General features: G+C 40.7%; 2 protein-coding genes across 2 annotated transcripts in view; one reads left to right on the plus strand and one right to left on the minus strand.

Moving 5' to 3' along the window:
* Positions 1–12,472, plus strand: part of LOC139386923 (ATP-dependent zinc metalloprotease YME1L1-like) — a 46,535-nt gene that overhangs the window by 9,017 nt on the left and 25,046 nt on the right. Inside the window, exons 2-3 of the mRNA XM_071132810.1 lie at positions 8,432–8,563; positions 8,826–9,006. Coding sequence (XP_070988911.1) covers positions 8,432–8,563; positions 8,826–9,006 — 313 coding nt within the window. The remainder of the gene's footprint in view (positions 1–8,431; positions 8,564–8,825; positions 9,007–12,472) is intronic.
* LOC139386981 (neurofilament heavy polypeptide-like) lies at positions 1,563–6,471 on the minus strand. The gene is made up of 2 exons (XM_071132901.1): positions 6,343–6,471; positions 1,563–5,409 (listed from the first exon to the last, which is right to left on the minus strand). The coding sequence occupies exon 2, from the start codon at positions 5,350–5,352 to the stop codon at positions 4,510–4,512; it is 843 nt and encodes a 280-aa protein (XP_070989002.1). The 5' UTR covers positions 5,353–5,409; positions 6,343–6,471; the 3' UTR covers positions 1,563–4,509.

A 12,472-nucleotide genomic window follows, 5' to 3' on the forward strand; every position in this document is an offset into this window, starting at 1 on the left:
CCTTTCTCCTAGGCTGAGTCTCCTCCTCCAGTCTCGATCACTCATTAGTGATATCGGTTCTTCCTCACTTCATCTGACCTGACCTCTACCCCAACTCAAGGCTGTCATGGTTATTGATACCAGACTGCGTCTCTTCTCCTCCCTGATGGCTAACAATTAACATATCCTGACATAATGTAAACGTTATACATTACCCTCTCTCCTTATCAATGCCTTCCACATGTAATCGCTTCCCTGCACTCAACACATTCCAAGCTTAGTTGCACCCATTATATACCTTCCTCCTATAACCCTTAACTTCTGTTGTAGACCCCCAACCTTATCACTCCATCAGTGGCATGAATAACTATCATTTCATATTTTCAGAATCGAACAATGTCCTAATCAGGTTACACACCCAATGCATATGGGTCCGGTAAATTTAAAATGCAACTGGTCAAATGTCCGGCACATTTTTATAACGGAAACCCTGGCAGCCAGCTGCTATACACTCGTATCCCCCGTGGACCCGGTCGTACATAAAGGCTCCAAAGGCATCCATTTCTTCAGCTTGATTTAATGGTGAGAAGGCGGGGGCGAAAAACACATACTTTCTTTGAAACCCCTTTTTTTTTCCCACCATCACACTAATGGCTAATCCTAATGTTGCGCTCCGCATTGACGGGTAAACTAGCATTCCTAGGTATTAGCCACTCTCTAGCATGGTGGTTTCATAAAGAATGTATGCATACCCCCCCCGTTTTAATTTTCACCGTCTCGACATTTAATCGGGTTGAGGAAATCGTCGCCTTTGCAGTCTGAATGGAGAATGTTTTATGTACGAACCGGTACACGGGGACTGATGGTATTTGGCTGCACAAAAAGCCTGTGGGAAGCCAGAAGTGAAATCAAATTTAATTGAAAGTTACTGTGCCGGTGGGTCATTTTAAAATGGTGAATTTGAGACCGTATCTGAAGGAATGTATGTGTTTCCGACCCACTTCCTCTGCTTACACGTAAAAGTCCAGCACGTCACGCACCATATGTGGACAAAAGGAATAACTTGTGGGGGACTTTTATTTTGACAAGGTTAGCAGAGTAAGTGGGTCTACAACACCTGGTTGGGAAGTATTTTAATGACCATCTAAAAGGTATTGTTAACAGGGGTAATTTGAGACTAACCGTCCTGCCCACCGGCACAGTAAGTTTAAATAAAAGGTAGACTCGGCGATAGGACGTAGATGCAGAAAGTGGGTTAATTTCCACAACGAAGAGCGTTAAAGCGGGAGGCTCAACTTTTCCACTGTTTTGGTCCCGTGGCTACCACGCTGTGAGCAGCATGAAGTGAACCCATGCACAGGGGGCTGCTGATGTGAAACAGGTACGTCTCCTGCCGGTATGCATTTACCCCTACATAGGGCGGCGCATAATTGTCCCAGCGTCGTCCAGGTTTGGCCGGCATTGTAAATAAGAATTTGTTCTTAACTGACTTGCCTAGTTAAAAAGGCCAAATTAAACAGCTCCAGGGACGCTGACTTGGCTCACAATTTAACATGTAATTCGATACACTCAAACGCCAGAGATACTAAATAAGACTAAGCTTTATTGACATTTAAAAACCACCTGTAATAAAGTTTGACATTTTATTGCAGTAAACTTACAATTTACACACTCTGAAAACAACTCATTCATGTTACCTTCAGTGGTTTCACAGACCTTGTTCTGGATTAATCAGAAATTCCCCTCAACCTAGACAATCACGGACCTACCAGAACTGCTGACATGGGTCATTTAGGATTTGAAAGATGGGCTCAAGCTACAAAGCTGTATGAGAAAAGACCAAATTAAAAACAAATGCATTGCTCTACTAAAATTAGGCCTACTTGATTAAAACTCAGTGACAAGAATTAGCCCGATTCAGAACATGGCAGATTGCACTACCCAAATATCACTTTTGGTACAGTATTATTGCAATATGAAGGGAACTCACTCCAACCAAGGTGCATGAATTGAGGAGCAAACTAAAGTAAATTAATACAGCTATAAGCAAAAACATAGTAAAAAGGATGAATAAACAAATGTGAAATGTACAGTGGATTGATGTACAATATGGGAAGATACAGTATCTCAATAGATATCCTCTAGGCTATACAGTGGCAAGCGAAAGTATGTGAACCCTTTGGAATTACCTGGATTTCTGCATAAATTTTATCTATTCACTTAAGTCAAGACAAACACGGTGCTTAAACTAACACAAAATATTGTATTCAATAGAGACAAGAAAAATACATTTAAACATTCAGTGTAGGTTGGAAAAAGTATGTGAACCCCTAGGCTAAAGACTTCAAAAGCTAATTGGAGTCAGGCGTCGGCTAAACTGGAGTCCAATCAATGAGACGAGATTGGAGATGTTGGTTAGAGCTGCCCTATTAAAAATGTACCTCACAATTGGAGTTTTGCTATTCACAAGAATTGACTGATGTTAACCATAGCTTGAACAATAGAGCGCTCAAAAGATTAAGAATCGTTGACTTGCATAAAGCTGGAATGGGTTACAAAAGTATCTCAGAGCCTTGATCATCAATCCAAGGTAAGACATTGTCTATAAATGGAGAAAGTTCAGCACTTACTACTCTCCCTAGGAGTGACAGTCCTGCAAAGATGACTGCAAGAGCACAGTGCAGAATACTAAATGAGGTTAAGAAGAATACTAGTGTGTCAGCTAAATACTTACAGAAATCCCTGGGACATGCTAACAACTCTGCCGAGTCTACAATCCGTGAAACACTAAACTAAAATGGTGTTAATGGGTGGATACCATGGAAGAAGCCACTGCTGTCCAAAAAAAAAAAAAAACATTGCAACATGTCTGAAGTTAACAAAAGAGCACTTGGATGTTCCACAGCGCTACTGGCTAAATATTCGGTGAACAGATTAAACTAAAGTTGAGTTGTTTGGACGGAACATAACACTATGTGGAGAAAAAAGGCACAACACCAACATCAAACCTCATCCTGTAAAGTATGGTGGAGGGAGCATCATGGTTTGGGGCTGCTTTCCTGCCTCAGGGCCTGGACAGCTTGCGATCATTGATGGAAAAATGTATTCCCAAGTTGGACATTTTGACAGAGAATGTAAGGCTATCTGTCCGCCAACAGAAGTTGGGTAATGCAAAAGGACAACGACCCAAAACAGGTAAAGCAACAGAATTGTTTAAACAGAAAAAAATACACCCTGACCTCAACCCGGTTGAGATGCTGTGCCATGATCTCAAGAGCGGTTCACACCCAAGAATATTGCTGAACTGAAACAGTTTTTTTAAAAGAGGAATGATCCATAATTTCTCCTAACCGTTGTGCAGGTCTGATCCACAACTACAGAAACCGTTTGGTCGAGGTTATTGCTGCCAAAGGAGTCAACCAGTTATTAAATCCAAGGGTTCACATACTTTCCCACCCTGCACTGTGAATGTTTACATGGTGTGTGAAAATAAAGTCATGAGAAATTGTGTTTTAAGCAGTCTATTGTTGGATGAAGATCAGATCACATTTTATGACCAATTTATGCAGAAATCCAGGTAATTCCAAAGGGTTCACATACTTTGCCACTGTATAATGCAGTCGGTCAGTGGCAGAGTTTAAATTGACAGGTGGATACATAAAGGAATGCATTTATACTCGAATTTCAAATGGTCAAGAGTTCATGATATAGCCCAATACATGTAGCCTACATAAACGTGTATAACATTTGTCCAGCGTCTGTGAAACCAAGTCATCCACAACTATAACATTTTTGTAATCAACCAGATTTTAATGACAATGAACACATTAAAATGTCAAAAGAAAATTATTGAAAAGACTCAAATCTAAAAAATCTCACAAGCTGTCCTGTTTTAAAATGTTACTCCACTGGTTATGTCAAAGTAGGCCTAGTGATCAGGACTGACAGTCAACAAAAAAAAAAAACTACTTAAGTCTAAATCATAAAATGATCTGAGGAGTAACATTGATAAGCAAACTACAAGGATTCAATTGGTGAACAAACCCCTCAAGTTGTGAAACTGTACATTTTAAATGTAGAAATTTGAGAGACGTTGGGTTCAAATCAAATGCATTTGTCACACGCTTCATAAACAGGCATAGACTAACAGTGACATGCTTACTTGTGGGCCCTTCCCAACAATGCAGAGAAAGAATTGGAAGTTGCATGGTCCAGGTCAACAATAAGGCTAACCATTTTAACCCCATGAAGGTGAAGAATGCAATCAGACAAGCGAAAGTGCATTATCTATATTCATAACTGAGATCACCCCAATATAAAACTGAATTATCAGATGATCTCATATCAGCAATTATACTGGAAAAACAGGGCACCTATGAAGTGGGGAGTACTTGCTCTGGTCGGGCTGTCGCCAAACATCCTGCTTATGGCCCCAAGAAAGCTACTGCAGTCACTGGGGGTAACTGGCTTCTTGGTGTCTTCTGTATATTCATCCGCTTTTCTCCATTCCCCTTTCTGGTTTCACTTTCCTCAGTTCACCTTTCCCGTTTCACTGTCCTCTTCGACTGGAGGAAATCCTTCCTCGCTTTTTTCGTTGGAGTTGCAGGATTGTTTGACTGGAGGTTCACTGTTGGCCTCATCTTGTTCTGCCTCGATCTTATCTTTGTTTGCTGCACTAGGGGGACGGCCCCGTTTCCGTGGGGGACCATCATAGATGGGGGGATTCCGCAAGTGAGCACCCCTTTTGTCCTCAGACTTGCATGGGCGGCCTCTTCCTCTAGGCTCAGTGACTGGTGGGTCATTGCGGGGATAGATGCGTGGCCTTCCAAGTGGCTTCAACACTCTTGGCTGACTTTCCAGTTTCTTTCTCTCCTCTTCTTCCTTGGGTGTTAGGATCTTCTTTGGCCTACCCCTTTTTGATTTAACTTTAAAGGGCCGGCCACACTTCTTAGGGGAGGGGTCAACCACTTTACTGGGTTGGCCTTGCGACGGCTTGCCTATAACCATCAGCATCTTGGGTTTTGTGAACACTGATCCTTTGACACTTCTCTTAGGTGTTATGTGGCTAGCACCTTTTGGCTGACCTTTTTCAGGTGTTGTGGTGCTACTATTAGACAAGGCTCCACTTGGCCTACCTCTTCCCTTCTCGGTGACTGATCTTTTGGGCCTACCCCGTTCCCTCTTAGGTGTTGTGGAGCTACCGTTGGATAAGGCTTGATCTGATTCAGAGACGGGTCGGTTTTTGGGGGGCCTACCCCTGCTTCTCTTAGGGGTTGTGTGGCTACCATTAGACAAAGCTTCATCTGACTTCTCTTCGCTGCCAGCCGCATCCACCTGCACTTCTTCAGACTTGGTTGCCTCTTCCACCTCCATTTAAATCTCCTTTCCTTCTATTCTCTCAACCTGGCTCTTTTCAGATGGACCTGTGATCTTCAGGGGCGCAAAATACATTCACATGGTTACTTAAAACAAATATTCTTCATGGCTCCCTCCATTGCTTTGAAAACCTAAAGTCAACAGGTTGTATAATTAAGAGAAACAAAATGGTCAAGAATCGATAAAGTGAGCAGAAATTTTACCCTAAATGTGTGATTTTGTTTAGGCCTATATTGTGTCAGTTGAAATTCCTGTTCCACCGCCGGACATAATTACTCAGTTTTATCGAGGGGAGCTAGTCAGGCATTTAAACGTAATGCTGAATTTAGTGGCATGCAATGGCAATTTATTGTAATATAACGTTTCCAGCCCAGAACCACGTTACCCTGATGCGACATGGGCCTAATTGACTTCAATAAAAACCGTCAGCGAAAAGAAAAGCCTACTTATTGCAACCACCGAACGAAAATAAATTGTCGAGATCAATGTAAAAGACACCAGTCATATGAAATGGGCTAGGACTGCAGTGACGCTAATACAAACAATGTATATATTAGTTATGACAATGTAAGTTTTTAAATGGCTTCAAATGCGTTTGCATGGCACACGTGTTGGTATTTGTCCACTTTGTGTAACCCCACCCCACACAAGGACACTTTTTCCACAAGCATGAGAAAAGGATTATGGCAGAAAACAGGTTCTAACGCACGTTTATCTTCAGTTAGCTAACGTTATCTAGCGCTACTGATATTAGCTAGCTACCAAGAAGTTAGTCTAATAACTACATTTTAACCCACATTACACAGCAAGCTCGTTCATAACGTTACTAACTAGCCACAACAGTGCCGACAACATTTTAGGCTAAACAAAGAAAAGCATACACGGCAATGACGCAAACTGGGTTGGGTAATAAATTATTCTAGCTAGAGACGCATGCTGTTAGCCTTATTGCTAGTTGAATAAAAATACACGGTATTCATGCATTACCTTGGGGGGAAACCTTATTTTCACCACGATGGTTTCTATGTCGTTGTTCGTAGCTACCCCGTCTGAGAATAATAAGTAACAAATCTTTATCAGCGTCTCGTCAGCAACAATAATAAAACATTTCCGGTCACAGAATTTCGAAAATTTTCTAAATAAAGGTCCCCCACGTAATAGTACACTAGTGTCAATAACCTGTATTTGTTCATGATATATTAATAATAATTGTCTAAACATTAACAATGATTCATGTGTTAATATTTAAGTTACATTTGCATAAATGTGGGGTTTTAAAACATGTTCCAAGGTCAAATAAATGCCCCCAATGGAAATCACTGTATGAAATACATATTGGTGAATAGAGCAAATGTTATTCTATGTGCAGCAGTAAAAATGTTGTAGGGAATACTCAGTGGGATCTGTAGAATGTATATAAGGTGTCATTTCATAGTGCATTGAATAATACCATGTTGCTGGCCTTTTAGTCCACCCATTGTACTTGTGCATGTGACAATAACACTTGAAACCTAATTTGAAACTTCTGTGTAACTGTTGATGATCAGTTTGATTAATTAACTTCATTGTGATATTTGTTATCAATAAAATGTGCTTTCTTGGACCAACTTTACTTGCATCTCTTGACTTTTTGAATAAAAATATTGTGTGTCCACCAGATGGAAGATTCTAAGATATGTCTTTTTAAATTCTAAAGTATTTTGGTATGACAATATATGTGTCCTATGACACAGTGCTATACTTGAACCGTATAGGGACCTGTCACCCCATTTTAAGCTGTTTGACCACAGTAAAAGACCAGCGTTCCTATGACTTCGCTTTTTGTTCAAACTCACCCTACTGAGCCTTTTTCACCCCACTTTAGCTGAGACCGGTAGTGGAGTCCAATACACTGTATTGCATTGGGGACTATGGAGGCGGTGGAGTAAAAATCCAGCAACAGTCCGTACGACACCATCCCCTAAACATATTTGGTTGGTGGAGACCCTATTGAGTCTTGCACCTCACTTTAGCTGAGAGGTGTAGTAAACGTTTTCCTCTACAGTTCAATATGTATTCCTTATACAGTGAACTGCATTGGCGGCTATGTCCTGTTGCATGGGTAAATAATCACAAACTCTGAATGACCAAATGATTTGTATTTTTTAGCAAGAGATGGCAAGACAACTCCTGGGCACAGCACATAGTGTTATGGTTTCACAGAGCTAGGATAAAACGCATGAGGCTTTAATAAGACACTAGTGACTAGGCCATATTATCATCCAGGAATACAACTCAAGCAAACTGGAAATAAATTATAACCGTGATAGGATCTGTAAGAACCAAGACACACTTTTAAGCATAGCACCAGTCATACACATATCATAAAATTACATATTAAAAACAGCCATTTCTCATTGTGCTCCACTTTTTATATTATTTATCTTCTATAAAGTAGTCATTCTCTTTAGTTTAGTAGTTATCATTTTGTAACAATTTGAACATTATGCACCATGACTATGCAAAGCAGCAAACAAATATCGATATCGTATCATACACATAGCGTTTTAACGAAGACTTTTATTTTGAAGGCAAAACCGAAAGTCTTATTGTTGCTGCCAATAAGTTAATCAAATCTTTGCAGCTGTATTTAAATGTGCAACTGCTTCCGGTCAACCAAGGTTCATTTAACTAAGGGTTCTGCTTTTGCAAAATTCTACTTTGTTCTTATTTTTCTTCTGTGGGCTATGATGGCGGTTGGCATAATTTTTTCTGCTCATAGTATTTACTATAGTATAGCATATACTGGCCATTGTTCATTTATATAATTTTATTCCATAATAATAACAAAAAACACCCAGAATGTATCTTCACTCATAAATGCTTTCTGCTTCTCCTTCCTTGTTTACTTCCATCCTTCCTTGTTTCTTTACTTCCTTTTTATATAGTAAGATACAATACTTTTGGAACAGCCTCACTTTGTTCATGACAGCGTTCGTGTTGTGTGGACAAAGGTTTAAATTGGTCTTGTCCATTTTGTAGTTTTATACTCAACAGGAATTAGTGTCTTTGAACTGATGTCTGTGTTTCCTGGCAGGTCACTGTCCCCCTGAGTCACCTGATCAACGCCCTCCACTCCCTGAAGAGCTCAGTGGGAAGCAGCAGCAGTGCCACTGCTAAACCTCCGCAGAAACAGCATGCCTCAGAACAGGACTTGCATAGTAACGAGGTAAACACACGTGACCTACAGATTATAGGCCTGCCAAGAACCAAGGCAAAGCAGCTTGCAAATACTGCTCTGTGTCAGCGGTCATGGGCAGCTTAGTATATATGGTGAAGGTGCTTTCTGTATCTAGAAGTGTCCATGTATCTGTAACCTTTGAAATGTTTGAATCTTTTTGATATGTAATATGATTTGTGGATTCAAATAAAGCATTTAAAGTGTGTGTGTGTGTGTGTGTGTCCATCCCTGTTTGTGCTCGTATGCGTAGCCCATGTGGAGCCTGAGGGACCTGGGCCTGTCTGACCTGGGTGTGCGGCAGCTGGACGAGATAGTGAGCGGTGTGTTACCACGTCTGAGTCAACAGGGTGTGCCGTCCTCATCCAGCCCCAGCCAAAAGGCCTGGAGGACCTCCCACCTGTCCTCGCAGTCATTCTTTCACAACAAGCATGGTGAGGCTAAGGACATGCCTATTGATAATGAAGACTATTGGAACTTTACTGCTGGTTGGTGATTATTACAAAAACATAAAGGTTATGTTTAGCACTAAAATAATCTTAGATGAATGCTGACATTAATGTTACCCGTAGGGATGTGCATATTTTCCTTTCAAGATGATTCAATAGGTATCTAGATGCATGGGCTCAAATACGATACAGGAATGATGCGTTTTAGAGAACGAATCGATGCATTTTCAGTTTGATAGGATGAACTAACATTTGTTGCATAAACACATTCATTTTCCATTCTAAATTAAAATCTGCGGCTGATTGAGCCCATGAGCTGGGCCTCTGAGCTGGGTGTGTGTGTGTGTGTGTGTGTGTGTGTGTAAATTATGTACCGTATGTCTACGGGGTATGTAATATGTTGGCACCTGAGCTGAGCCATAAGGGAGATTAGGCATCTACCACCCCACTACCACTATCAGATTATGGGGGACAATGTAGCCTGTTTGGTTCTGAAATCCCCATCACCCACTTATTTTTGGAGATTTAAGTGTTTCAGCTAGTAATGTATCAATATTTATCGTTGACAAATTAGCTATGACATGAATATACAGTGGGGCAAAAAAGTATTTAGTCAGCCACCAATTGTGCAAGTTCTCCCACTTAAAAATATGAGAGAGGCCTGTAATTTCATCATAGGTACACTTCAACTATGACAGACAAAATTAGAAAACAAATCCAGAAAATCACATTGTAGGATTTTTAATGAATTTATTTGCAAATTATGGTGGATAATAAGTATTTGGTCACCTGCAAACAAGCAAGATTTCTGGCTCTCACAGACCTGTAACTTCTTCTCCTCTGTCCTCCACCTGTATTAATGGCACCTGTTTGAACTTGTTATCATTATAAAAGACACCTGTCCACAACCTCAAACAGTCACACTCCAAACTCCACTATGGCCAAGACCAAAGAGCTGTCAAAGGACACCAGAAACAAAATTGTAGACCTGCACCAGGCTGGGAAGACTGAATCTGCAATAGGTAAGCAGCTTGGTTTGAAGAAATCAACTGTGGGAGCAATTATTAGGAAATGGAAGACATACTTACAGACCACTGATAATCTCCCTCGATCTGGGGCTCCATGCAAGATCTCACCCCGTGGGGTCAAAATTATCATAAGAACGGTGAGCAAAAATCCCAGAACCACACGGGGGGACCTAGTGAATGACCTGCAGAGAGCTGGGACAAAAGTAACAAAGTCTACCATCAGTAACACACTACACCGCCAGGGACTCAAATCCTGCAGTGCCAGACATGTCCCCCTGCTTAAGCCAGTACATGTCCAGGCTGGTCTGAAGTTTGATAGAGAGCATTTGGATGATCCATAAGAAGATTGGGAGAATGTCATATGGTCAGATGAAACCAAAATATAAGTTTTGGGTAAAAACTCAACTCGTCGTGTTTGGAGGACAAAGAATGCTGAGTTGCATCCAAAGAACACCATACCTACTGTGAAGCATGGGGGTGGAAACATCATGCTTTGGGGCTGTTTTTCTGCAAAGGGACCAGGTTGACTAATCCGTGTAAAGGAAAGAATGAATGGGGCCATGTATCGTGAGATTTTGAGTGAAAACCTCCTTCCATCAGCAAGGGCATTGAAGATGAAACGTGGCTGGGTCGTCGTAAAGCCTTTTTGAATCAGACACTGTGGTGGGATTAACAACAAGTTTATCTTTAAAATGGTGTAAAATACTTGTATGTTTGAGGAATTTTAATTATGAGATTTCTGTTGGTTTGAATTTGGCGCCCTGCACTTTCACTGGCTGTTGTCACATCGATCCCGTTAGCGGGATTCAAGCCATAAGAATTAAACAAGTAATTTTTTTCATTTCACTTCACCAATTTGGACTATTTTGTGTATGTCCATTACATGAAATCCACATAAAAATCCATTTAAATTACAGGTTGTAATGCAACAAAATAGGAAAAATGCCAAGGGGGATGAATAATTTTGCAAGGCACTGTAGTATATCTACTATAACCCGATTTAGCTGAGTTTAAATAGCCTCTTGTGTTGTTGGGGCCCATATCAAAGGGTGTGTGTGTCGTTGCCTGCTTGTGATTGGAGCATAGAATACATCTTGTGATGATGAGGCAAAATTGGTGTGGAAGAGGTGAAAAAGTTGTTGCTATCAATACATAATTACAATCTACCTGGTACCGACAATCTGGATGGTAAATTGCTGAAGTTGGTAGCAGAATACATTGTGACTCCTGGTTGCCACATCTTCAATTTAAGCCTAGAAGACAGTGTGTGCCCTCAGGCCTGGAGGGAGGCAAAGGTCATTCCGCTGCCCAAAAATAGCAAAGCACCCTTTTTAATGGTTCCAACAGCCGATCAATCAGCCTGTTACCAATGCTTAGAAAACTTTTGGAAAAAGTTTGACCAAATACAATGTTATTTTACAGAAAACAAATTAACTGACTTTCAGCATGCTTATAAGGAAGGGCACTCCACATGCTCATCACTGACACAAATGACTGATGATTGGCTGAAAGCAATTGATAATAAGAAGGTTTTGGGAGCTGGTTTGTTAGATTTTAATGCAGCTTTTGATATCATTGATCATAACTTATTGCAGAAAAAACATAGGGGTTATGGATTTACATTATGGATTTACACTCTGCCTTATCATGGATTGAGAGTTTTATCTAATAGAACAGAGGGTTTTCTTTCATGGAGGCCTCTCTCATGCAAATTCAGTTTAGTGTGGTGTACCGCAGGGCAGCCAGCTTGAGCCATTATTGTTTTCTGTTTTTACTAATGACCATCCACTGACCTTGAATAAAGCCTGTGTGTCTATATACGCTGACGACTCAACTGTATACACGTCAGCTACGACAGTAAAATAAATAACTGACACCCTTAACATAGAGATCCAGTCAATTTTAGAATGGGTAACTAGCAATAGGCTGGCACTAAATAATGTCAAAAACTAAATACGTCATTTTTGGGACAAAAACTCATTCAACCCTGAACCTCATCTTGATCTATTACTGAATAATGTGGTGATTGAGTAAGTTGAGGAGACTAAACTGCTGGGTGTAACCCTAGATAGCAAGCTGTCATGGTCAAAACATATAGACTCAATGGTTGTGCTAAAATTGGAATAGGTCTGTCCATGATAAGGCATTGCTCTGCTTTCTTGACATCTATATCAACCAAGCAAGTCCTACAGGCCATAGTTTTGTTGCACCTGGACTACTGCCCAGTTGTGTGGTCATGTGCGGCAAAGAAGGACAGGAAAATTGCAGTTGGTCCAGAACAGAGCAGCACGTATTGCACTTAGATGTACACGGAGGTTGAATGTCAGTGATATGCATGTCAATCTCTCCTGGCTCACTATCCTGACACTATTGGTCATTGTGCGTGGTGTTGATGTGTTAAATGTAGCAAACTGCCTGTTCAA

Source organism: Oncorhynchus clarkii, chromosome 28, assembly GCF_045791955.1.
Source record: "Oncorhynchus clarkii lewisi isolate Uvic-CL-2024 chromosome 28, UVic_Ocla_1.0, whole genome shotgun sequence".
NCBI lineage: Eukaryota > Metazoa > Chordata > Actinopteri > Salmoniformes > Salmonidae > Oncorhynchus > Oncorhynchus clarkii.